Below are 27,835 nucleotides of genomic sequence, written 5' to 3' on the forward strand. Positions count from 1 at the left end.
AAATACAAGAAAAATAAGAAATGTTGACATCTGTAATTTATGTTTTGTATAATAATATGATTATATGTTGATACTAGCGAGTGCTGGGGGAGATAATAAATGCACAAGCCCTGTTGCCCCTTCGGTGAACCCATATTTCTTCACCATTTCATGTCTCCAACACGTAATGTTCTTAGGAGCCAACACTCTTTAGTAAACTCAAGCGCAGACCTCACTGTACTGAAAAAGCCTCCGTGGAAGTCAATGATGCCAAACAAAATGTCAATAAACCGGTGGACTTTAAATGTCGATCCAGCTTAAAGTAGATCACAGAATGTACAATCCGTTGGTGAGATATTCGCCAGTTTCTAATTAAAGCAATGAAATCCATGCAGCATTTTCAATTTATTTAGATCGTGTATCCTTTATTATATAGAATCAGTAACAATAACAAAACACGAGGAACGCATCACAACACGATTCCTCCTGGAATACAGTATCTTTGGTATTGAATAATTCGGTGGCACTTGGGTGGCGGCGTCCGAGTCTCTTTGATGCAATAACTTAGAATCTCATTGGGGACGATCCACGACCTTGTAATTATAGAACATCCTGTACACATAACATATAATAACACCGAGACTATACAAATACACGCTGCACCTGCCTGGACATCGGCTTTGCCACATCTGTGCTTCTAAACGTTTGTTACAACATTTGTGATAAATAATATACAAACGGTATCACTCAAGATACCACGAACAGGGAGCCAGCTTCCCGACACTTTAGCCTGTGAACATCTTTTTTCTCTCCAAAAGTTGTACTACAACACGATAAATACAGTAAGCAGACTATGGAACTAACGAGTAAACTCTGTAATAATCTTGTTGGATAGAACTTTTTGTAATATCTTTCTTTATACAATAACAGACGGATTTAAATGATAACTGGCCACAGAGATGACACCCGCGGTCTATGAGGTGGTTGCTGTGGTGGTGACGTGCTCTTCTCTTCAGCTCAACACCCCTTCACCATTTCCCGGGTATTGTTGTTCCACATTCGTACCACTGCACGTAGCGGATGTGTGTCTGAGATCCCATTTTGCCGAACTCGACAGGCTGCTGGCGCACGGATCTGTAAAAACCTGTTGAGAGAGGAAGAACATATCACAAAAAACTGTGAAAATACTTCTGCGATACACCCCCTCCTCCGTAGTAAATTATACATTGTCATTCCCACTCTGTAGTAGTATAATTGTAGGAAGCTGGCTCTGTATATACTATACCAAAGTGAGGTATAGTGTGCACAGAGTCAGTGGAACCTAAAAGTTAGGCAGAGGTAAAGTTAGATAGCACCTCACTCTCTATTTGTGGTAGTGTGGTTGAGCAGTAAGGCTTTATCAGAGGACAGTGTTAAGCATTTGTTGTACCCACTCAGTCAGCAAATGAATTCACACCCTTAAAGACTGAACTTCAGACCAATTGTTTTTGTATATAAATATTCTTTTAGTAATTTGATTTCCTAGAACCAAGCAAGCCTGGCACAGGTAAGTGATAAATACTTTGCAATAAATATACAGTTGTAATACAGTTTGGATTGTAATTGTATATGCACTTTGTTTTGACCTAGAATATTGTTACTGAGAAATGCAATGCTTTGTAAATATAGTACATAAACTTTGAATGGGCTTTTTAGTAAAATGACCAGTCCATTACTTTCAGATTACTTTTCTTATCCAGGATACTACACTGGGACAACCTTGTGTGTTTTGCTGTTTGGCCTACGTGAGTAGGGTATGCCCAGACGTGGGTCGCGTGCTCACTACGCCACTGGAGTCAAGCTATCCTGGCTGATAGCCAGAAACCGATCCTAGGATGCTTGATTCCGGTCCAGGGAAGACATGGCTTGGCAGTTTGGGCTGGAATGTTCCCATGAGGCACAGGGTCAAGACTGATTTTCATATAACCATGTCTGAACTGGGGTGGCGTGGAGAGCAAAATAACGATGGATTAAACCCAGATCTGTGACTGGGGGTGAATGTTTTGCCAATGTGCAACATTCCGTCCATCACCTTGTGTGTTTTGCTGTTCGTCCTATGTGGGAAGGGTATGTCCAGACGAGGGTCCAGTGCTCACTACGCCACTGGAGTCAAGCTATCCTGGCTGATGACGGCTGATAGCCAGAAATCGGTCCTAGGATGCTTGATTCCGGTCCAGGGAAGACATGGCTTGGCAGTTCGGGCTGGACTGTTCCCATGAGGCACATGGTCAAGACTGATTTGCATATAGCCATGTCTGAACTGGGGTGGCGTGGTGAACAAAATACGATTTATTAAACCCAGATCTGTGACTGGAGGTGAATGTTTTGCCAATGTGCAACATTCCATCCATCACCTTGTGTGTTTTGCTCCTTCCAGATAAACTGTCACTTGTCTGGAGGAATGGACCCATGGTTATCCCAGTTTTTTAACACTTTTCCCAAGATAGATGTGTGCTTTGGTTTTAGGATGTGATGAAGTTTGGAGGCCTGGTGACCTGACTTATTGAGGGAGAGAACAATCTTCATGATGGAGGGATCTTTGATCTTAGACTGACTTTAAGCTTAAGAAAGTCATAAAAACCCATATCTCGATGATTGTATTTTTGTTGGGGTACTCTGAAGGAGATCGGTGATTCTGGAGTGCCCAGTTGCTTTAGAAAGTGGATGCCTTTTGACACCCATGATTCCCAGAAAATAGATTTCCCCTGGATTTTGATCTTTGAGTTGTGCCAGATCAATATCATGTTTGAAAGTTTAAGTGGAGTGTCTAATATTTTATCAATTTTTTTCAGGGCTCTTTTAGTATTGTTAAAAATTATTTTACCAGATGATGTGGGAATTCTATTCTAAAAATGTGACAGAATGAAGTACACCTAAGATTTCCTTTTCAATTATTAGCCAAGAGGGAGTGTAGTCAGGAGGGTGTGAAAACCACAAGGAGCCTTGTCATGCCAGGAAGGTGTATTGATATTTTTTTAAGTCAGCAAGGTTTACTCCACCAAGGTGAACAGGTAAACACAGTTTTTTAGAGAGATCCTACCATGTTTATTCTGTCAAATGAATTTTGATAATAGTAGGTCCAATTTTTTATGGAATCTTCTGATAAAGCGATGGGTAGCATACTGATAAGATAATTAACTATCAGTGTGACCATCATTTTGAGGGTCTCAATGCGGCCCCTCCATGTGAGAAATGTAGGGTTCCATCCCTCCAATAGGCATTCAACCTTTTTAAATTATACATTTTCATTATGTCAGAGCGATTCTAATATGTCTCCATTGAATTCTAAGCCCAGATATTTAATGAAGTGGAGTTGCCAGGTTAAACCTGTAGAATTAAAGAGATCCCTCGAGCAAAGATTGTTTAAACCCATGATTTCAGACTTTTTTGTGTCTTTGTGGCCAGACACCCTAGCATAGCTTTCCATTATCTCTAATAGAGAGGGAATTGAGCGTGTCGGGTCCTCCGTCATAATCAAAATATCATTGGCTTATACTGCCACCTTTATTGTCTTTTGGTTGAAGGTGACACCATATATGGAGGGGTTTGAGCAGATCCTTTGGAGGAGTGGTTCCAGTGTCAGGATAGAGGGGGACAGAGATAAGGAGCAGCCCTGCCGGGTGCCTCTCTCCAGTTTGAAAGAAGAGGATAGGAGATATTCAGAACGGACTCTAGAAGAGGGGGCGCTGTACAGGCCCATGATCATCCTTGTGAAGGTCTCATCCAGGTTGTATTTCAACAGAGTCTCTCAAAGGAAGGACCAAGAGACCCTGTCACATGCTTTCTCAGCATCGAGGGGGACAGCTACAGTATCGGAGATGGAAAGTTTGGCTTTCTCAATAATATGACAGAGAAGACGAGTATTGTTCCTGGATAGTCTGTTTTTCATGAATCCTACCTGGGAATGATTAATTAAGTATGGCAACAGCGGTTCTAGTCTTTTACAGAGGATTTTGGCATTGATTTTTGCATCTATATTAATTAAATGAATTGGCCTATCATTTTTTACCAGTAGGGAATCTTTACCCTCTTTTGGGATAACCACTATGGTGGCTTCGCTGGTCAAGCCAGTTATGGAACTGAGACTAAGAAGTGTTGGAATAAGTCCAGTAAAGTAGGATTAAGTATAGAGGCAAATCACTTATAGAATTTCGCTGTAAGGCCATCAGGGCCGGGAGCCTTATTAAGTTTGAGGGAGCTGACTCTTTTGGACACTTCCTCCAGCGTTAATGGTTTACTAAGCAGCATTTTTTCCTGGCCAGTGATGAACTGGAGTGTAGACTCCCTGAGATATTTCTGACACTCCTCTACTGTGGAGGCAGAGTCTTCCCTGTAAAGAGATACATAGAAGTCCCTTAGAATCTCTATGATTTTATCAGGGTTTGAGGTAGAAACATTAAAATTGTATTTGAGAGAGTTAATGCCCCTACTGTTTAGTTTATGTTTCAAGTATGAGGCCAGGATCTTTCCTGCCTTGTTGGCTTCAGAGTTTCTAGGGACTTGTATTTATTGATCTAAATCCCTGCCCTTTCACTCAGAATTCTATTGCATTTGTATTTTTTGTTGGAGAGAGTGGAGAGGATTTGGGGGTCCGGGTGGGAGATGTACACTGTTTCCAAAGCTTTAATGTCTTTCTCCAAGGAGTCGAGATTCCTGCAGTGGGATTTGTTTCATTTAGATTGAATTTCTATTAAGGTGCCCCTAACAGTGGCCTTGAGAGCATACCAGTGGGTAGTCAGGAAAGTATCAGAGATCATATTTTCTTTCAGATACAGAATGAAGGAAAAAGAACTAAGTGAAGAGCTGAGAATAAAACAAGGGAATCAATACCAACAGAAAGAAACTAGGGGCCATGTTATCAAGAAAGGGCGATACATTATCGCCACTTTCATCGGCAGGAAAGTGCCGCTAAAGCGGCGACAATGGGCTTGATAATATGCCCTTGTGAATTCCCATAGAAGCCCAGGTTCGGGTGTTAACCTGGGCTTCTATGGGAATTTACAAGGGCATATTATCAAGTCCATTATCGCCACTTTAGCTAATGTATCGCCCTTTCTTGATAATATGGCCCTAAAATCTTAACCCAAGCCCAATCCCCACCCTCCCATCCAACTCCCTCCCTCCCCCCACCCCAAACATTGACTGTGAGCGTGACGACAACGGAGTGAAGCTGCTCCATGGTGTACAGAAGTGCTTACAAATAGTGTGGCAATGGGTAGGTCCTAGTTGGGGATTAATATAGAGGGCCAAACCCTAATTATCGAAGATCTTACTAGCTCTTCAGTGCTAGGTTTAGTCTGAAGCAATCCTACACCCTTGAAAAGAAAAGAAGAGAGGCCTAATGACCCATTAGGGCAATTCTAATTTATCGGGACTATTTTAATTCTTCGGGAGATTAGTGACCGGAGTGACTAAAGATGACTTATAAAGCATCTCAGGACGGCTGGATGTTGACGTACAGGGAGTTATGTAACAGGTATGTAACAGGCAAAGTGACAGGCAAGTAGATAGAGAAGCTGGTTAGTAGTAACATAATTGTACTTGGTAGCATTGTACGTATTGAACATAGTGTTGTGCGAGTGGACAGTAGAAAACTATGGGAAAGTGCTGATGATTGTAACTAGAGGGACCCAGACCCAGACCTAGGCCCAGAGACCCAGAGGCCCACTGTATGAAACAACAAGATAACAAACCAAATCATTAGAAGGTAACATCTCAACCTATCTAGGAAGCGGAGGTATAAGCCAGAGTTTTCAACAAATTTCAACAGTGTTCCATGAGCGAGTTGGAAAGGTCAGTGAAAGCCTTTTGAGTCGAGACTTGAGGCGGAAGATGGAGCAGGGTGAGTGTCCATTGTAGATCCTTCCCTTTAGTTTAAGAAATCTTGCAGGGCTCTGTGGTCGGAGAAGACATGATGTCTACCATCAACTTCAATTCTGAATTTGGCAGGCGCAATGAATGAGAATTGTATGTTTCAGTTTTTCAGTCTCAAACAAAGTGCCAAGAAGCCCTTCCTAGTCTCAATCGTGGGTTTGGAGTAGTGTTATGATATCAAAATCTTTTGGCCATTCCACATGATGTGATTATTCTTACGGACATAACTAAGAATAAGCTCTGTGTGTTGGAAACTCAGCGGGCGACTGACAATCTGACGGTTCTGTTTTTTATGTGGAGAATTGAACGAGGGGAACACGATGAACTTTTTCCAATTCAAATTTCTTTTTTAACACGATGCCTGTCATTTGTGGAATCCATTTCTCCAGGAAGCTGATGCAAGAATCCCTGAGTCCTCTGAAGCTTCCGGAAGGCTAAAAATACATAGATTCCCTCTGCGATTCCTGTCCTCCAACTCTGATACATCTCTCTGAAGAGTTTTGGAAGCATCAATAAGTTTTATTATGTCTCTGGAGGAGGAGGTGGCATTGTCTTCCAAGGTGCTGATACTAGATTCTGCCTTTGTCGCTCTATTCTTGATGGCATTTATATCTGCTCTGATAGAGGAAAGCTCCTGTTGCATCACACCTGTATTGACTTCGGTTGATTTCGCGAGGTTAAGGACTCCAGCCAGTTTTTTTAGGATCATGTCCATGGCTTTTTCCTTGATGGGTAATTCATGTAGAGGGGGTTCAGCTTTGGTTAGTTTGTTGCTCTCTTTGAGCTCTTTGTTTGCCATATTTTTAGTAGTCAGTGGATTACTGCGGCGAAGCAGAAGCCAGTTTATGACCCCTTTGTCTGGTCCCAGTAGTCTTATGGTGAGCTTGTAGTGTATTGCTGGGCTTAGAGAGATTGGTGCGTCGATGAAGCTGAGTACCGTAAGGTGGTAAGTTATGGGTGATAGCGCTGAAGTGACAAAAAACGATGTTCTAAAGCGACAGTCACACTCTCGGTCTGGTGAGTGACAGTCTTGCTCTCAGTCTGGTGAGTCTATTCTAGTCTGGTGAGTCTAGAAAGGCATACACCTTTGGCAGACTTTTGATTGGGTTGATGCTGGAGTGATGGTGGCAATGAATCCCCACTGTCTTGCCACAGTCTTGCGACCTGTGAACTGAGTATTGGATTCTCTGGACTGAGTACTGGTTTCTGTGATCTGTGTCCTGAGACTGTTGGTCTATCCTGTGGACTGTGGCCTTGAACACAGTCTTCATGCAGATAGGGAGCAGGAAGGGCTGCTTGAATGAGGATCACCACTTGAAGAGAGAGCAGCGTTAATGAGCATCAGATTAGTGCTGTCCCAGATCAACAAGCCCACGGGAAGACCCCGATGTTGATACCATGCGCAGCGAGTTGTACACCAATGCTTGCAATCAGCAGGACTTCGCTGCAGTTATTGCCTGCCCAGCGCCATTTTAAGGTCAGGCAAGAGATCCTAGAGGATGCGAGACTGTAGAACCCAGCGGGCATCTGATTCCACAAAATTCGGGGTCACAGCATTTCCCAGGGAATTGGTGGCGTCGCAGTCATATACACCTTCACTGTATCGTGAAATTGGCTGCCGTATTGTGAAAGCTGACGGCCATCTTGTTGTATGGCCCTAGGATGCCGAGGACACCTGGAGCTTCGTCTACAGTAAAATACAATCCAGATGACTGTATAGCATTGGATCACACCCGGACCAGCTCTGCTGAGGCACAGCACCTAGGGACTGGCAGGTAAGTGGATGAGATCCTTCATATCATTAAAGCAGCATGGCGTAATGGACTATGGTAGCGGAGCTCCACAATCAGATAGCCCTGCACCATGCTGTCCAAGCCATGACCTCCTAGGGTCGGATCTTCTTACCAACTCCTAGTCGCGGTTGGGGGACCTTCCGGTTTGAGGCTGCAGGCGTCGGCTGAAGGCTTGAGGCAGGTCAGGGGTCACCAGATCTCGGGTCAAGATCGCCAGGGAGACCTCCTCTTGGTGTTGGGCCACTCTAACTCAGACCGTGGGTGTCAGGTGCAAAGTGGTGCAAACTTGCGGATCCTTGCGGGCTGGAGTCTGTTCTTTGAACAGGAGACAGAGTCTTTGGAATTGAAGGCAGGTAGGTACCCCAGGTTTCTTGAGGTTGCTGGCTGCAGGACTGACCGGGATTTCGCTGGAGCAGGTTTGAGGGGAGGACAGGCCAGTAGGGCTGGGGCCAATTCAGTGGGTGTCCTCCTCTTGTTAGCTTTGGCACAGCTGTTTTGTCCTTCTTCTTTTCTTCTTGTAGGTTCTTGTCTGAGGAAGCAAGGTTCAGGGGTGCCCCAAATACTAGATTTAGTGGTGTTGCAGGTAGGTACAAAGGCTGGGACCAATGGGTCCCTTCCCTGAGGTGGGTACAACCCCTATTATCCCACCCTCTAGTAAGAAGGGGGCATAAGCCTTTCCCTGGTTGGCTGAGTCCCCCCATCTGCAAGATGGCGGGGACTGAGAGTTGTGCTTCACCTCGCCTCCCCTACCTGAGGGGTGGAGTTGGCAGAGGTGGGCACACCTCTCTTCCTCACTTGTTTTTCCCGTCGGTTCTCCCGCCCAAAGTGGGGGTCAGAACTAGTGGGGACCAGTTGCTGAAAGCAGCAGGTGGCCTTGGGAAGCTCACAAAGGCGGCACGCCTTTGAAGCTTCCTCTTCATGAACCCTGCCCATCCTAGGGGAGGACACTTGGCACCTCATTCCAGGATGTGCATTGTTTCAGGCCCGAGAGCAGCAGCCTTTCGACCCAGAGGTCCAGAAACATGTCTAGTGGAAGCAGCTGAAGGCAGGCACTCAGCCTGGACACTAGTGGTAGGTTATTTTTCAGGGGGCATCTCTAAGATGCCCTCTGTGTGCATTTTTCATTAAATCTCACACTGGCATCAGTGTGGGTTTAATGTGCTAAGAAGTTTGACACCAAACTTCTCAGTTTTCAGTGTAGCCATTATGGTGTTGTGGAGTTCATAAAGGACAAACTCCCAGCACCATATACTCTTAATGGTAGTACTGCACTTACAATGTCTAAGAATGGACACTGTAGGGGTACAGGGCTCATGCACCTGTACCCTCACCACTGGTATAGTGAACCCAGCTAGAGGGGTGACTAATCTATGACAGGGCAGTCGGTTGTAGGCATGGCACACAGGGATGTGTTCCATGTCAACTATTCACTTTGTTCTGCACCAAGACACGCAGCCTGCAAAGGCAGTGTGTGTGTGTGTAATGGTACAGGGCCTCTAAGGGTGGTACAATAAGTGCTGCAGTCCTTAGAAGTCATCCCTGGTCACAGTGCCCTGGGTACCTGTGGTACCATTTACCAGGGGTTGACCTGTGGCCAGAGATCCAAATTGGGTTTTGGTTGCAATGCAGATTTAGGGAAAGAGCATAGGCCCTGGGTACATGATTAGCAGGAGCCCAGGGCACACTATGTCAAAGCATATCAACAATTCAGCAAAAAGTGGGGGCAACGATGTAGAAAGAGGGCACTTTCTCACAATAATAAAATGTACTGGTGCCCACATTGAGAAGTTAGCTAAAGTGAGCTACTTAGTTACGTATCAGACACAATGGGTAAAAGTGGCGGACTGGCAGAGAGTTGGATGTTTGTCAAAATAACACCTAGGTTTCACCCTGATGGAGTTCACTTAGGGCTAGAAATGGATAGTGGTGTATCCCCAATTTGTGCTTTGGTACCCCTGGCAGTGCCTTTGTAGCCAAAGGTAAACGTAGCTGTAAAGACACCTTTACTTTTTGTAGCTTCCATTTTTGCCAGAAGACAACAAAGGGCTTTGGAGGGGTCAATTGGAGACAAATAGCCAGCGCTCTAGGGACGTATGTGGGGCAAAGTGTACAGAATGTCACTTCTAATACCCCCGGAATTTTGTTGCCTTCACATCCACGCACACTCGTTTCACATGATGGCCGAAACAAATGGGGAGGGTACGGCTTATAAGCTTTAAGAGAAGAGGTATCACAGCTGTGCTGCATGCTGCAGAATTACCCAGGACTGCTTCAGGTTTATACTGGTTCTAGTGCATCTGGCTTGAGACCATTGTAGATGTCTTGTGCTACCTTGAACAAAAGAGAGGCGTTAAGTATCCATTGGTATGTTTTACTTTCTGAAATGGTGGCTGACTTATTAGGAGGGAGGGCTCCATTCACAGGGAAATAGTAATGTCACAGCTCAACGTGGTGCCTGCAGAGATTGCGGAATAAAAACATAGGGCCTCATATATGAGGGCCCTTGCGCCGCTGGAACGTAATTTTTTGTGGCGTTCCATGGTGATGCAGGAGCCTGCTCCATGTTTACGATGCAGCACTTAGCCCCTCTTTTGGCTAAATGCTGCCTCGTAAATATGGTTCCCTTTAACGCTGCTGTCTGCGTTAAAGGGGCGTGCAAAGGGTGTTGCTGGGGGTGCTCTTAGCAACACCCATGGCTTTTTGACACTGCCCCAGATTTACGAGAAATCGTAAATCTGAGACAGCACAAGAAACGTACGCTTCCCCAGGGGAGGCATAAGGGAGGCACAACGAGGAGAAATATCTTTATTTCTCCTTGTTTTTGCTTTTTCTATGTGTGCTGTATTCTGCTGAACACATAGAAAGAGGAAAATGCCTCTTGTGCTTGTTTTGTGCAGGAAGGTTTCCCTTCCTGCACAAAAAGAATCATCCCGCAATGCAGGCATCTTTACACCGTGGTGCAAAGGTACCTGCGTTGGTGCACAACAGCCCATTGTGTGCTAGAGCAGGGAAAAAGGACGGGAATGCGATGTATCTGATAGATACGGCACATTCCTGCCCTTTTGTTTTGCCAGGAAGGCCTGCAGCACTCCCCAACGGCAAAATCTCATAAATGAGGCTCGTAGTGTAGAGTGACGACACATGTTTAGGTGCACGTCACCCAGTTATCTGAGCACCTATAAACTTCCAAAATAATTCGAAGCAGAAAGTGCAATAAGATCGGGACATGGCCCGCTAACGTGAGTTCTGAATGTACTCCTAAATGAATATTAGTAACAACTGCGCCGTTTAACTATTTTTTTCCAGGAAGTTTGTAGTCAGAGCTCCAAATCTGTCAAATTAGTTTTAAAGGAGAAAGATCAAAGGAATAAAAAAAAAAGATTTGCCACAATTTTCCTAGCCCTACGCATACATTGCATTTATTATACATTTGGAGAGTTTGGACAATGAGTGTATGCCATTATTGAATGCGAGGGCCATTCACATGTGTGCATACATTTCTGACTAATACAATTGATGGATGAGTCACAAGTAAATATATATATGTAAATACCCAAAAGTTCTAAAATATGTAGATGCATAATCTTGAGTCTCTTAGACTTTAAAGGTAGATAACAGCTACCGTGCCTATTCAGGATTCTATATATTGAACGCCTACATCTAATCATCTTGTTGTCGAACTATATATTCCTGTTGTAGGTCAGTAGTGGAAAAAAGCAATCACTCTTGGAAGCCCATTATGTAACATAATTAGTCTTAGTTCTGCAGAAATGATTTCCACCCTGTGAGGCATGTCTGGATAGTGGCCAATAACGTCTGCGTCTTTTTTGACTATATAATTAAGTGACACCGGCGTAACGAAACTTGAGCCCCCCCCCCCTGCAAGGTACGTGGAGTGGCCCCCTCTGGAGTCAATCAGGACCTCTCTGGCAAGAGTACTGGGATGAGGGCGGCCCCCGCACCGTGAAGGCTGCAGGGGCATGTGTTATGCCAGTTAAGTAATCTTTAGCAGGCCTTTTTTAAATCTCCTGCCAAATAATATATAATTTGTTGCACAGTTCTGTTTTGTTGCTTGGTGTCAGCCTTACTGTGTATTGCACAAACGTCCTTCCCTGTGTGCGGTGCACAAAGCATTTGGCAAATCTGGTGGCAGATCTATCATTCTTTCACACAGCTCAACGCGGCAAGTCACCTTGATGTGCTGCACTGCGTGAAAGGGCAGGAATGCCCATATTTACCATTATACGGTGTATTCCTGTCCTTTATGTTATGTTATGTTATGTTATGTTATGTTATTTTATTTTTATATAGCGCAAATTACCACTGGTCTCTAAGCGCTTAAAGAGAGTGAGCAGAACGCTGCCAGATTGCCGGATGGAGGATTAAACAGGTGTCAATGTTTCTCTAAACAGATGGGTTTTTAATAATTTTCTAAAGGAGAGCAGGGCTGGTTCCTTGCGCAGAGGCTCTGGTAGGTTGTTCCAGATCCGTGGCAAAAGGACCGAGAACGCTCTGCCCCCTTTGGTCTTGAGATTGTATCTAGAGCAGGCTAGTCTACAGGCCTCTGAGGAGCGCAGAGCCCGTCCCGGCACATACTTCTGTACTCTGTCTTTTATATATTTTGGTGCAACTCCATATAGGGTCTTATGGGCTAGCACCAATACAGGTACCCATGGGTCATGGTACAAAGGTGCCTAAGTTGTAGGAAGGATTGCTTTTTTGCACAAAGGGACATCTTCCTGCACAAAAGCAATCCTGAGCGGCATTTTCCTCTTTCTACATGTGCTGCAGAATGCAGTGCACATACAAAGAGATTAAAAAAAGAGGAGAAATAATGATATTTCTCCTCATTATGCCCCAGCCTGAGGAGGCGTAGCATTTTGATGCATTTCCAGGTGTACCATGAATCTGGGAATGCGCCAAAATCTATGGGTGAATGCGTGGGAACAACATGCGTGGGTAGAGGATGTGGCCTAATAGGATAGAGCGGTTGACCTCGAAGCTGAGGAACCGGGTTCGAATTTTGGCAGTGACGCGCAACGTCCTTTGATACTGGGCAAATCACTTATTCTCCCCATGCCTAACAAAAAATGAATGTGTCCGTCTGTCAGGCAACTGGTTCTCATGTAAAGCTCTTTGATACCTTCGGGTGAAGTTCGAGCTATATAAAAGTCCTAAAAAAAAAAAAACACGCTCCTTCCATGGAACGGCTCCCCGCAGCAGAGTTACGCAAGGCAGCGATTTGTGCTGCCTTGCATCACTCTAGATATATCAAGCCTTGCAGGACCATGCGAGCCGGCCTTGAATGGCTTGATAAATCTCACTTAGGTTTTGAGTCACCCTCTGGTGTTCCCTAAGAATCAGAAGGCTTGATTGGATACCTATGAATTTACAGTTAATCAAGTTTCAGTTTTTTGCAATTACAGTCTTTTAAATCACATGTTGTTTGGGCATTGCATCCATCTAGTGTTACATTATTCGCTGTAAGACACTCCTAATGTCCATAGTGTTACTCCAGATATTTTGACTTCTCCTGTGCTTTGAGCGTTAGGCTTTTTCACTAAGGGGCTTACTTACTAGCCCTTTGCAGCATATTTCACCTGCCCGAGCATCACTTTTGTGACCCTCCAGAGGGGCAGAGTGCAGACCCATACCTACAAGGCCATGAAAAGGCACATTGCATGGCTTTTCATGGCCTGGTAGATATGAAGTAAGGCAAAGCAGCACAAGTTGCTGCCTTGCCTTACTCTGTGTCAAGGAGGCGTTCCATGAGTGTTGCGGTATTGCGGTGGGTGTTTCCAATCAACACCCAGGTACTTTGACGCTGCCCCAGGTTTACAATACCACGTAAAACCAGTGGCGCCGGCATGACTCGTGGGTGGCGGGGGTTGGGCAATGGACAAAAGTTTTTTTTTTTAAGTATATATTTATACATACACTTACCTTGCTGCCGTTCCCGCTTCTCTGCAACAGCTCTCCTCATGGGACAGGAAGCCAGGAATAACAGCCAGGCTCCCCTGACCAATCACAACCCTGCAGTGTAGCGTTGTGATTGGTTTTGGATCATCCTGGTTCCATGCGCAACCAGAGAATGGGGTCCTGGGCATGTTCTCCATACAGGCTGTATTGCAGTCTGCATGGAGAACAGGGAAAGTGTGCATGACTGTTTTAGGTAGCCCGACAGGGCACTCCTCCCCTGCCCTGCTCCGAGAGCAGAGCAGCCCCGCCCACCAGACCACCCAAAAAGGAAAAAAAATTATAATAACTCAAAGTTATTATCATTTTATATTTACTTTATATTGCACTGTTCAAAAGCAGTAGGACGCCGCTCCTCCGCCATAGCGGAAAAGCCGTCACTGCGTTAAACCTGGGGCAGCGCAAAACCTTGTGCCTCTCTAGAGCAGGCATAATGAGGAGAATTGTTTTTACTTCTCCTCGATTTTTCATCTTTCGATGTGTGAGCGAGGAAAATGCCTCCATCGATTGTTTTTGTGCATGAAGGTGTCCCTTCCTGCACTAAAACCAATAATTCCTACAATGCTGACACCCTTGCACCATGGTGCAAGGGGGCCTGCATTAGCGCTCGGCTTCAAATTGTGGCCTGGCGCTGGCTGAAAGGACAGGAATACACTGTATATTGTAAATACAGTGCATTCCTGCTCTATCGAACTGGTGTAGGGCAGCACAGCAAAAAGACTTGCAGCGCTGCCCTGCCCTGTGCCAATTCTTTGTAAATGAGGCCCTAAATGTTCTGTGAAAGTTGGGTTACCCCACACTCCCAATGTAAGTCACTTTAAGACTGAGTGAAATGAAAGTGAGTCAAGTCACCAGGCTCGTCCTGGCTAACCAGGTCATTATACTGTTGTCTACAACCGCAAAGCCTCTCTCCACATTTCAGCCACCTTTGCCCTGAGTTACATGGTTATAAAGTAGGGTCATTTTCGGGCGCAGCCTGAATGTGTCATGCGGTTTTTGCGTTCCACACAGACATCTGACATTCCATTAACTCATGGCTTGACGTCTCCTAAAATAGTTTTGGCACGTAATCATTTCTAAGGCGATGGATACTAATGAGAGGAAATTGGAAAGATTTATGTATTTTGGGTCGACATTTCCACAACCATAATGAGGTCTTAAATCTTTTAACCAGTTAAAGCCTCTGCAGTGTTGGAGAGCTCATGGTGCTGGCGAACCAAGAAGGATTCCACGGAGATCCTGCCGATTACCCAATCGCTAGGGTGTCCTAGGCCACCAATCCCATAGAAAATACAAATATAGGCAAACAGGCTTTCCAAGGAATGGGCATGACTGGGAAGCCAGCTTAGTGAAGGTAGGGAAGTTCTGCAGGCTCAGCCGCAGACCACTATGTGCTACAGAAAATGGTGGATGGGTGACACTGAGCATGGGCCCATTTAATTGGTGAACTGGTCAGGTCAGTGGAGGTATCTCGAGTAAGACAGCAGGAGAGGGATCAGGGCTGTTTTCAGTAGGATCAGGGCTGTTTTGAGTGTTTTCTGGCTTATTGGGTTGTGATCACCAGTCGAGTTCAATGGCAAAGAAGAGGAGAGGCTGGATGTATGATGCTGGACAAAGATAAAAATATAATAATGATTGGTATCCATAAGATGGGCCCACCTGCAGAGGGGAAAAAGCACGAGTGCCGTTTCTCACCTTTGCTATTCCTTATGATAGTATAGTACCCATCATCAAATATAAGTACCATCAAAGACATTAGTGGCATGAATTGGAGGGGGGAGGGGGGAGCACAAGCTTAGTATATTTGTGGTTGATATCCTGCTCTCCAGTCATGGCCCCCAGAGCTCCTGTCCGGTCTTGCGCCAGGAATTGAAAAAGTTGAAGTATCTGGATTTAAAATAAGCATTTTCAAATCTGAGATGTTGGACCTAAATCTTTCTCCGAGGCAGAGAGAGAAATAGTATGTTTGGCCAGCCTTCCAAAGGGGCAATGAGGTACCTGCAATAGGTGAAGTTGGCTCGTTATATAGAGATAATTACCCAGGATTAGTTAAAGAACTAGTGACAAACTTGGGAAGGTATAACCAGAGGCCGCTCCTCCGTTATGGCGGAGGAGCGTTGCTCCCCTGCTGAGAGCTAGCAGAGGCAAAGGACAAAAATAAAATGATAACCACATTTTATTATCATTTTCATTTTCGTCCTGCAGGCTGCAACTGCGAGCTGAGGGAGGGGCATGGCCACCCACTGTGACACTGCAGCTGCAGCACCAGGGAGGAGGGGGGAGTGGTGGGCACTGCCAAGTGACCATGAAAGTTTGGCCAGCCCTCTGGGGCCGGCCAAACCGTCATGCTCACTTAACATTTCTCCACCTGAGCTGTGTGGTACAGCTAGGTGGAGAAACCAACACAGGCTCCCATTTTCTATGTCTGAGCGCTGAACCGAGGCTCTCTGACCAAATCAGAGCGCTGTTCACATTTCCCCATCAACAACACCACTGGGTTAAGGCTCCCAACAGTAAGGCCAAGCCTTTGAAAACGAAATAACAAAAATAGATGCCACTACTGAAAAAATTATTCTTTCTAATTGACCTACCACTAATTGATCAAAGACAAAAAGTGATGTAGACTACTTTTTTTGTCTGATTTAATCAGGTTGAATGTAATTATTTATTCAAAATCATACGAATTATATTGCATTGTTAGTGCTTTTTTCTTTTTTGATCACAAGATTGAAACATTAAAAACATATACAGTATACAAATCCAAAAATCCGCAAATACATTCTTTTACATTCCACTGAACAGATTTTCATACCTTCATTCGCACCCACTCAACACATTCACCATACACAAAAGCAAAAATATTTACAATGGTTTAACTTTTTACACAAAACTTTTCATTGCCATAGAACTATACATTACAACAAATTCTCTCCTGTCAATTTGTTTTGAAGGTTCCTATTTAAGACACTCTTATGGCTGGAAAAACGGGTCAAGCCATAAGTTTTTTGGATTTGTATACTGTATATGTTTTTAATGTTTCAATCTTGTGATCAAAAAAGAAAAAAAGCACTAAAAATGCAATATAATTCGTATGATTTTGAAGAAATATTTAAATTCAACCTGATTAAATCAGACAAAAAAAGTAGTCTACATCACTTTTAGTTTTTGATCAATTAGTGGTAGGTCAATTAGAAAGAATAATTTTTTCAGTAGTGGCATCTATTTTTGTTATTTCGTTCACATTTCCCAGCATGTGAGCAGTGCTGAGATTGGGAGCTGAGAGCCTGCACAGTGTGCAGCAGTTCCTGGATGGGCGTCAGGATCAGGAGCAAGGCAGCACCCTCAGGGCAGGCAAGTGCAGTTATCTGTATTAATAATTGTGTTTATTTTGTTTGTGTTTCCCATCTCCCCGCCCCACCACTTTGCAATACAAGTGGCCCCTACTGGGTATAACGGACGCTACATTTCTGTACAATTAAAATGGTAGTAGTTCTCAAATTGGTAGAGCCTTAAGAGATGTTACAAGTGGAGGTACACGGGAAAGAGCTTAGAAGTGGAACATCAAATCATCAGTTTTGTAGGGGGAGAAAGAAGGGCAAAGGTGAGAAGAAGAATGCCCATGACACCCATGCATAAAGGGGGACTAATGTGTCCACACACACAGACATACTACTATGCTGCTCAACTGTGGTCACTGAAGGAGTGGATTTCTCTTCCCTTTGAGAAGCAGTACTTGGTTGTACAGCAGGCCAGTCCATTTGGGTGTATTTATTAGATGCCAAACACAATCGGCTGTGTTCTCTTTACATTAACTGATCACCAACATATTCTTGAAAACTTTGAATAGTTTGGCAGGCATGAACGCGCTGACCAATCATCTTCCCATAAACATTAACCTAGGCTTTACCTTGGCATTGAATAGGGTTGCCTTCAGGAATTGGAAAGTATAGCGGGCAGGATGATACCGGGGGATCAAGGTAAAGTCCTTACACTCTTGCAAATGTTACTTTCGACTATCTGAGGGGAAGGATGTGATACTTTCAAATGAGGATCACGAGTGCCAACATAATAACAGAATGAATGGTATCTGAAAAATTAAAGTTGCAGTTCATTCGCTGGAGCGGAAGATGCTGAATGCACAAAGGAGTTCGGTTTTGTATGTGAAAAGACAGCAGGAACACAAAGCTATCATTGTTGAGCCTCAATGCATAACTTTTCTTGGAGTGCAGCTTGCTCCAGGAGGCACTGTTTGTGTGCCATTCGGCCGGTGTTCACAGTAGGGCTAGCGGAATCACAGCCTGACCTCATTGGTAGTTGCCATTTAGAGAATCACAGGGCTGTCCTCTCTTTCCTGATGATCTGAAATATTCCTTGGTAGGTGGTCGGTCCCAGGGCACTGATTAGAGTAGCAGAGTATGAGCAATGAAGCAGAACATGCTGAGGAGGGCAAGGATTTCGCTAATGCTCGTGTACCCCTTCACAGCAAAATGAGACCGACATTGAATTTTAAATAGTTTCCAGGGTATAATTTATATAGTCACGAGTGATAGGCCTAAGCAATGATTTACTTACGAAGTTGCAGAGAAGTAGAAGCCACCAATTACGATACAGGAGCCAGTTATGGTGTAACCTTATTTATTTCTGCTATACTCCTAAAGAGCGCCGAGCTCTGTTGCCGTCCGGCTCTCACTCGCAATCTCGCGCTATTCGCGCCACTCGCACTAGTTGCGCGCGCAGCCAATGATGGCCTCCAGCACGTCACGTCGCCGACGTGACGTGCGTAGACTAGACCGTCACTACATATCTCCCCTTTTTCCAACACATAACATTTGTAACTTACAGTCCGTCGCTCAGATCATAGTCTCTGAACCTTGTGGGCTTTATCACCGCCCTGCCGCTCCGGGTCAGTCTTACCGGGGTGGTGTGGTTCTCTTCCTCGCCACTCCTTCTGCTTCCTCGTGCCTCTCCTTGTCCATTCATATCACTCCGGTTCTCACCAGACCTCTGCTCTTGCTCGATGCTTCTCGCTTCCACCTGTCGCTGTTCTTCTCCTCTCGTTGCAGGTTCAGCCTCCTGATGTTCTTGTTGGCCGAGTTCATTCTCTCCTTCCTCTTCGTCTACTCCTCCATAGTCCCACGTTAGGATCTTATTGCATCTTGCCATGCGGTCTTGTGACCATATGTTTCCATCACTCAATCTGGCCGCTCTGCCCTTAATTTCCTTCACCTGCATAGGCTTGCTGTATTTGCTCTCTCCCTTCCTTTGTAGTATGGGCAACTTTACTCTCACCCATTCCCCTTCTTTGAGTTCAGTGTCTTTCACGTTCTTCCGCTCATTGTAATGTTTCGTGTAGACCGCTTGTGCTTTCTCTATGTTAGCACGCACCACTGCAGGGGACCATTCGCTTACTATTGTCTTTTCTTTCCACACCCGATTGTCTTGGGTGAATGGTTCCCGGCCGCGCAATACCTGGAAGGGGCTATAGCCGGTGCCTGTGGGAGTGATCCTGTATGCCCACAACATGTGCCATATGTCCTTCTCCCAATCTTTGTTGTCCGAGATGGCTGCTTGGATCGACCCCATCACTACTCTGTTGAAGCGTTCTACTTGGCCATTTGCCGCTGGGTGGTATATGGATGTGTGCTTCGCCAGGATGCCATTTCTTTGCATGAAGTTGTTCCATTTTTCCGCTCTGAACTGGGGCCCAATGTCGCTGAGGATGGACTTCGGGATGCCCTCCCTCACAAAGGTGTCTGCCAAAAATGTTACTATTGTTTCTGTATCCATTGTTTCCTCTATCTTCACTTCTGGCCACTTCGAATATTTGTCTACTAGTACACACACATACTTTTGGACTCCTTGTGTGTCTAGGATCGGGCCTAGGATGTCAACTGACAGCTCTTCCCATGGATTTTTCGGAGGTTCGAATGTACCCAGTGCCGGGCGTAGTGGTTTGAGTGTCTTGTCAGCACCTTGGCACCTTGCACAATCTCTTACATGCCGTTCTGCTCTTATATCCATTCCTGGTCACCAATAGTCTTGCTTGGACCTCAGCTTGAGTTTACCAATACCCAGGTGTCCTTCGTGTAGCATGTCCAGCAGTCTGGGGATGATGCTTGTTGGGGGAACGACCTTCTCACCTCTATACATGAATATCCCTTGGTTGTCCATGGACAGTTCTTCCCTGACTTCGAAATAGGGGTTGAGTTCCCCATGGGTGTGTCTCTTATCAGGCCATCCTTGGGTGATGTATACCTTCACTTCTTCTAATGTCTGGTCTTCCTCATACGCCTGTTTCCACTCTTGAAGACTGATGACCTTTTCGTGATCCTCCATTAGTGCTACCCACTCTTCTGTCCCTGCCTTGTCTTCCTCACTCGGTTCCATAGCCGCCGCTCTGCTCAAATAGTCTGCGACTTTGTTTTTTCTGCCTGATATATGTTCCACACCATACCTGAATTCAAGTAGTTTCAGTGTCATTTTGGATATTCGGGGCGTGGCATCTGCGTGTCCGCTCGACGTTAGCACCTTCAGTAACGGTTTGTGATCTGTCCGCAACTGGAACCGTGTGCCCCACAGGAATTGTCTGAATCTCGTGGTAGCCCACACCACTGCCAGCATCTCTTTCTCTATCACGCTGTACTTTTTTTCTGTTTCGCTCAGAGTGCGTGAGGCGAAGCTTAATGTTTCCAGCCTTCCCTGTCCTCGGTCTTGCATGAGAACAGCACCTAATCCCTTATCGCTGGCGTCAGTGGTCAGTACGGTCTTTCCTTGAGGGTCGTATCCTAGGAGTGGTATTGCTCCAGTCACTTCCTTTTTGATGACCTCGAATTCCCTTTGTGTATCCTCTGACCAGCAGAATTCCGTGTTTTCTTTCGTCAGCTGTCTCATGTGATGAGTCTTGGAGGCAAAGTGCTGCACAAATTTTCCATAGTACTCTGCCATGCCCAGGAATGACCTGACCTTCTCCTTGTTGGTGGGGGGTGGTGCTTCGCAGATCGCCCTTACGTTTTCTGCTTTAGGAGTCACTCCTTGCACTCCTATCTCCTGCCCTAGGTAGGTCACCGAGTTCATCCCTATCCGGCACTTGGACCATTCTGCCGTGAGTCCTTTTCTTTCTAGGATCTTCAATACTTTTCCAAGCTTCACGTCATGGTCTGGTCTGTCTCTCCCCATCACCAGGATGTCGTCCTGGAAGTATTGAACGTCGGTGATATCCTTGAACAATTGGTGCATCAGCTTCTGAAACACCGCCGCTGCTGAGGCCAGTCCAAATGGCATCCGGCGGAACTGATAGCACCCAAACGGGGTGATGAAAGATGTTAGTTTCCGGCTTTCCGGGTGCTGAGCTATTTGATGGTACGCGGAGGTCAAGTCTATAGTGGAGTACCATTTAATTCCCCTGGTGCTAGCCAGCATCTCCTCTATTCTGGGCAAGGGGAACCTTTCCACCACAATGTTCTTATTCAGTTCCCGCAAGTCAACGCACAGCCGGGCCTTTCCACTGGGTTTCTTAACTACTACCAGTGGCGCCAGCCACTCGGCGCATGTGATGGGCTCGATGATCCCCTTCCTTTCCAAGTCTTGGAGTTCTTCCCGTACTGCTTCCTTCACTGCTAACGGGACATTTCTTGCTTTGTGGGCCACAGGTATGGCGTCTTCCTTCAGGATGATTTTGTGGGCGAACTTTTCCAGCCTTCCTACTGTGCCTCCGAACACCTTGGGGTATTCACTCCTCCATTTGTCAAGACCGGGCAACGTCTCCTGGTCAGTTAGTAGTATCTGTTCTTTGCCTCCCGGATCCAGCTTGATGCCCAGGTCGCCTTGATCTAGCCATCCTAAGACCGACGGCCTTTCTCCGATACGTAAAGCTTGCAGTATGCTGACCGGCCTCGGAATTCGAAGTTCAAAGGTCTGAATCCCGCCATTGGTATGCGGTCTCCGTTGTACGTGACGGGGCGGATGTCTAGTTTTTCTAACTCTGGGCCTAGATGCGGTGCGAATTTCTCCTCCCACACTGCTCTCTGGATGATGGTGAAGGGCGATCCTGTGTCTGCCACCACGCTGATCACGACTCCTCCTATTACCATTTCTACGACTGGTTTCATCGTCCTTCTTCCGTCTCTGCCCAGGACTTGGCCGTCCGTGCTCAGCACCTGGTCTTCGATGTAGATCACCGTGACAACATCCTCCTCTGTATCGTCATCTTGATCTTCGTTGCCCTGACCCACATATCTCACTGTGCCTTTGGAGGCCTTCTTCCGGCAGACCTTCTCGTAGTGGCCAATTATTCCACAGTACATGCACTTGGCGCGAAATGCGGGGCACTTCCTGTTGTGCGCCTCATGCGACCAGCTCCCGCACCTGTAGCATGGCTTCTTGTTGCTTCCTGCTTGTTTCCCTGATGTACTTGCGTTGCTTTGCCACTTGTTGGGTCCCCTCTCCATTGGCTTCTTGTTCTGATACTCTCTGCGGGGTCCTTCGTCGTCTACCATGTTCACCATAGCGTTGGACGCTGTTTCTTTCCTCGTTACTTCAGCACATCGTCGTGCTAATTCAGCCCTTTTGACGATGACCAACACCTCTTTCAGTGTGGTGTCTCCACTGGCCCATAGTTTGTCCTGCACTGTCGTGCACGTGGTGTGCATCACCACCTGGTCTTTGATGAACTCTTCTTCCCAGTTGTCGTACTTGCACGTGGACGCCAAACGCTTCAGTGCCGCCACATACTCCTCCACCGTTTCTCCTTGTCGCTGCTTCCTCTGTTGGAAATTGAACCTGTTCACCGACACACACACTGCTGGTCTGAAGTGTTCGTTAAGGTCGTCGAGTGCGTGCGCATACACATCATCGTCTGTGGCTGTTCTCTGTTTCGGAACTAGGCTCTTGTAAATCCTGAGACCCTCCGGGCCAAGGTTCAGTAGCAAGATGCGTTTCTTTCTCTGGGGTTTGAACACTTCTTCGTTCTCGTCTTCCAGGAATCCTATGAAATTGTCTATATATTCTCTCCAGTCCTCCCACTTCATGAGGGGTTCTCCGGGGCGAGGCAAAAACTGTACCGGCGCCATCGCATATCCAGTTTGCGCGCTCATTTTCTCTCTCTTGATCTTGGGTTGCGCACTCCCTTGGCTTCTGGGACTCCCTGGTGCGTCGTCCTGCTCTTACTCGCTTGCTTGGGTGTGGGGACTACCTGCGTCAGCCCCCTCGCTCTTCGGTGAGTTATCCAGCGCGTGTTCCCTTGTCTTGCGGGCCGCGGTGTGGATTGGCGCACTTTCTGCTTGTCCCTGGGGTCTGTCCCCCCTTCTTTCGCTTCCCTGTGCCGCCCCCTCGGGTGCTCCTGGGCTCTGCCGCGCTCTTTAGGCTACCTGTTGTTGTGCTCGGTGGTATTCTCGACCTTCTGTTCTTTGGTTGGTGGTCCTGGTGCCACTGGTGCTCTCTTTGTCGTCTTGTGGTCGTTTTGGTGGTTCTTTCTTGCTGGGGGGTCGCCATTGTAGAGAAGTAGAAGCCACCAATTACGACACTGGAGCCAGTTATGGTGTAACCTTATTTATTTCTGCTATACTCCTAAAGAGCGCCGAGCTCTGTTGCCGTCCGGCTCTCACTCGCAATCTCGCGCTATTCGCGCCACTCGCACTAGTTGCGCGCGCAGCCAATGATGGCCGCCAGCACGTCACGTCGCCGACGTGACGTGCGTAGACTAGACCGTCACTACAGAAGTTCTGGGATATTCATTGGCTGGTGCCCCCGGGGCACCGAGGACAGTTGCAACGTATGAGCCAGTGAAGACGAGCATGCCGAGGATGGCAATGCTTTCAGGAAGGCTCTAGGCTCCCAGCTCAGCACAAAAAGAGGCTGATGTTGAATTTTAAAAAGTTTGCGGAAAATGTTTATAACTTATATCGAACCCATTGATAAGCATTTTGTAACTTGTCGGCTTGATTGTCTGTTTGTTGTTCGACCATAGAAGGCCAGCCTCCAGTTCCATGCTACTCTACTTTTTAAGTATAACTGAGGACTACTGAGTAGCCCGTCTTCGTTTTTAGGTCGAGCATTCGAGACCTCTTGTAGTCTTTAGTATATAATTACTATATACTTATATGTGTATGTACTTTGTGGGCTCTGGAGATCAGCCCTAGGACTTGTCTGCTTCCGCTTAGGGACTTTTTTTTCAGTTCAACTGTCTCTATTTAAAAAACCAGCAGAGGTCATTAAAATACCAAAATTGCTTTCTGCTGAGTGACTTTCGTTTTAGAAATGTTCTGGCAACTGTCTCCATGTAACTTTCTTGTTAGAAAACGACCCGCAGAGCTCAGTAAAATGCCAGAATCACATTAGTATTCTCTAGATTCCAGTCCATAGAAATTGTCTTCCACGAACACCCGTAGACAATAATATTTTTTTCAAACTTTGTATATTCAGTGATTTTATATAAAAACAGAGCTTTGGACTATACCATTTCCCGCTGGAAGGCAATATTTCTCTCCATGTGTTCCCATACCTGGCATGTCACGCAGTTTGGTGCTTTCTTTTCCTCCATGTTAAAGAACAGTAGCTGTATCAGCACCCAGGCTAATGTGCTGCATAGCTAAATAGAAATAAGGTCCCAAAGGCGAGACCAATTGCATTGCAAATGCTTGTTACTATTCCTGTAACAATTTGTTATTGTCACTCTCTTTGATGGAGCAGCAGTTTTTAAGTGAAGAAGGGTAATTTCCTGAGGAAAAAGCTATACATGTCAGTGCCCTTCCGCATTCATGTTCTCATACCCGGCTCCCTTCTCATGTCGGTTGTGTACCTCTGTATCCATGGAGTTCCCAGGGACCAAGCTTTGCAGGGTTCTATGTGATGTTTCTGTGGAGAAGGCAGCAACTGGCGCAGCATGTGGGATTTGGGGGTACCTTTCCTGTATTAGCTTCTCATATATAGCTTAAACGGTCAACAATGACAAAAAAAACTCTACTCAAGGACTATTACACAGATAACAATCATTGGTAAATACATTAAGTTTCGACTACTGGATTAATAGTAAGTTAAGAGGTGTGGGAGCATGTATGAGTGCAGGAAGAATGGTGTGAGTGCTCTCTGTGCAGCAGAGCAGTTCACAAGATTTCCAACAAAACAGAAAGGAGGTAAGGAAGCAACAATACACGAGGAATGTTCAGATGTACCTTTTACACCCAGAAAGTTTTGTAGTTTAGTAAAAAAAAAAAAAGATATGTTAGCAGCTCCTGTTAAATGCAAAGGATGAAATGTAATATGCTATGCGGTTGTGCATGGATGAAGAATAAATAAAGGTCATGTGTCCATCATACACTGTGAAGTCAATGGACAGGGGGTGACATAAACATTTGCATCCAACTGAGGACATATTTAAGTAAAGTACCTGGAGGAGAACGCTTTCATAATAAGTTAGTATAAACATGAACAAAGGGATGCATTGTTCAAAATTTTGAAGGACTGTGAAGCTGGCTTGGTGTTCTTTGCCACACAGTAATCTGTGTTTTATTCATCATTACATCATTGAAGTATAATGTCACATTTCATTTTAATATCTGTTTAACAGCGGGCGCAGAAAGTCGTGTGAAAGAGCTGCATGGAACGTGAAAGAGTGTTATTCAGGGCTCTGTATCCTGGGGCATCTTAGGACAAACTCAATAGTTGTGGAGCGCTTGGAAATATGGAAATGTATGATGTCATAAGAGAAGGTCTTTGATTGTAATTACATGTATAGCGTTTACTACCCCTGATGATACGTTGCATCTCTTCTTCAAGAAATTATGCCGGTCGGACCTTTTGACTTAGAGACCGCAGACCTACAGCATTAAGTGACTGAGATTGTTTATGTGCAGGAAGGTGTTCCTTCTTGCACATAAACATTCGCCCCTGCAGCGCAGGCATCCTTGCAACATGGCGCAAGGGTTCCTGCGCTGGCGCAAAACAGCTTTATTGCGCCAGTGTTAACGGAAACACAGGGGTGCACCGTATTTTTGTAAAAATGGGACATCCATGCGTTTTAAAATGTCATCGAGCGGCATTACCAATTTTGCGATGCTCAGCTGGCACATCAATGGCACCAGTTCAGCAAAGAACGAGTAAAATTAATGGAGCCTCTGCAGCTCAGAAGCCAGACAGGTTGTGTTCTCTAGATGTGGGGGTAGTCCTCTAACACTGGAGCGTCCGCTCTCCTGGTGGGGTCTGTGCTGCCCACCACACTTGAAATGATGGCATTAATTTCCTTATCTTTAAAATTCATGGTCTACCATAAGTCTGCTCCGAGAAGACAGTGAGGACCTGACTTAGTAGGAGGCCTGCCACCTGTCAGAGGGGCAGCGGTCATTACCTCTGCAACTCTAGCAAGACTACTGCCCTCCTTATTTAGAGATCTCCTCTTGCCTTGTGGAAATCTCTATGCCTTCAGAGGAACCACTACAACCTCCGCGACTCCTCTAATGGCACTGAAAGTTTCCTGAGCAGTTGCCATGTTTCACGCAGCTGCTCAGCAAACTTTTTTGTTGTTCGAAAACAAACTCCCAATACAGGAGCTTGTTTTTGAAAAACAAAAAACAATTGACCGTAATATCTTGCGACATTTCTCCTAGGGTGTGGGGGGGAGCATTTTTATTTCTTTCTGTTTGGGCCTGATGGGGCAGAATTAGGGGTAGTCTGATGTACTTACACAGACTCCCTGTAATTCTGTTGGTTCGTCAGTGTAGGGTTTACACCAGCTCAGACAGCGTGGGCATCGCTGTCAGAAACATGATAGTCAGTTTGGCGGACAGAGTGCACCGCCATGTTTGTGGCTGAGTACTCTGTCCGCCAAACTTTAAGTGAGGCCTTCAGTTCCCATTTCTTTATCATTCAAATTCTATTTGAAGTCTGGCTTTAAGGAACTTAACAAAAATTTCCCAATACCATTTAGTTCTTAGGATGGGCACCTCTGCACCTGCTGCTATTTCACTGTCACCCGTTAGGTTTTCTCCTTCAATAGACACCTCTTCAACCATTCACACTATGGGCCCGATTAGGATCGCGGTGAATCCGCATCCTCCGGGCCGGCGGAAGCCACCGCCGGCCCGGAGGATGCGGATTCACAGCTGCGGACACAGAAAAGACCCCCCGCCAGATTAGGATGGCTGGGGGGTCATTTTTCCGTCCGCGCTTTTCCGCCGCGTTTGCCTTTCGACCGCGGCGGAAAAGCTCTTATATGGACATCGCCAGCCATATTAGGATGCCGGCGGAGACATGCTTTTCCACGGCAGGTTTTCCGCCGTAGAAAAGCATGTGAAGTCTGGGTATGGGGGCCCGTTGTGGGCCCCCAGGGGTGTTGGGGGGTCGGGGTGCACATGGGGGGGTATCTACGGTACCTCCCTGCCTTTGCATGCACGAAGCGGCAGGCACCACGCAGTGCCTGCCGCTTTGTGCATGCAAAGGAAAACATGCATATTTAACCTTGTGGCGGGTGCTGCTTGAAGCAGCATCCGCCGCAATGTTAAATATAGGGGATCTAACCGCCAGGGTGGCGGTCACATCCTAATTCCGAGGGAGGGAACGCCGCAGCCCCTGCGGACGGTCCCTCCACCTCGGGGGTTTCAAACGGACGCTGGTCCGTCCGCCATCCTAATCGGGCCCTATGTTAGGGTTTATTCCTGTGAGTTACACTTCCTGTTTACTGCCCTCTAGTTCTGATACTTATTCATATGATGATATCCAAACTTTTTGGGCAGTCAGATCATTACGCCAAATGCAGCCAACAAATGCAGACTCAGACTTGCCAGGACATGAATGGCTACTAATCTAGTTGCCTGTTCTAGATTATGGACTTTTAGCTCCTTTTGTTTTGGCTAAGCAGCTATCATGTATGATAATCAGCAATTGAATAGTCGTATTTCTTTCTAGGGTTTTAAAATTCCAATGACATTTCCTGCATTCAGTCTGCTAGACAAAGTGGTCATAGGCACACGTTTTTCCATGAACACTGAACAACCAGGCCAGAAATAAAGGTAAAGCATAACACATAATGTAATTGAAAATTGAAAATTAGACCATACTCTCTTATGCATGGTTCAGTTTATAATATATTGGCACTGATGACAAGTGAACCTCTATTACTGCAATTATAACAATGCTTGGATTCATTTTGGAGTAATTTTGGTTTGGCAATTCCACATTTCTTT

General features: G+C 45.9%; 1 protein-coding gene across 4 annotated transcripts in view; it reads right to left on the reverse strand.

The window, feature by feature from the left end:
* Nucleotides 1-383: 383 nt before the first annotated feature.
* Nucleotides 384-27,835, reverse strand: part of ABI3BP (ABI family member 3 binding protein) — a 2,192,437-nt gene continuing 2,164,985 nt past the window's right edge. For all 4 annotated transcript variants that reach the window (XM_078657771.1, XM_078657774.1, XM_078657775.1 and 1 more), the window contains one exon: nucleotides 384-1,123. In XM_078657771.1, the coding sequence (XP_078513897.1) occupies nucleotides 1,008-1,123 (116 nt within the window). In that variant the 3' untranslated portion in view covers nucleotides 384-1,007. The remainder of the gene's footprint in view (nucleotides 1,124-27,835) is intronic.

Source organism: Lissotriton helveticus, chromosome 8 (assembly GCF_964261635.1).
Source record: "Lissotriton helveticus chromosome 8, aLisHel1.1, whole genome shotgun sequence".
NCBI classification, from domain to species: domain Eukaryota; kingdom Metazoa; phylum Chordata; class Amphibia; order Caudata; family Salamandridae; genus Lissotriton; species Lissotriton helveticus.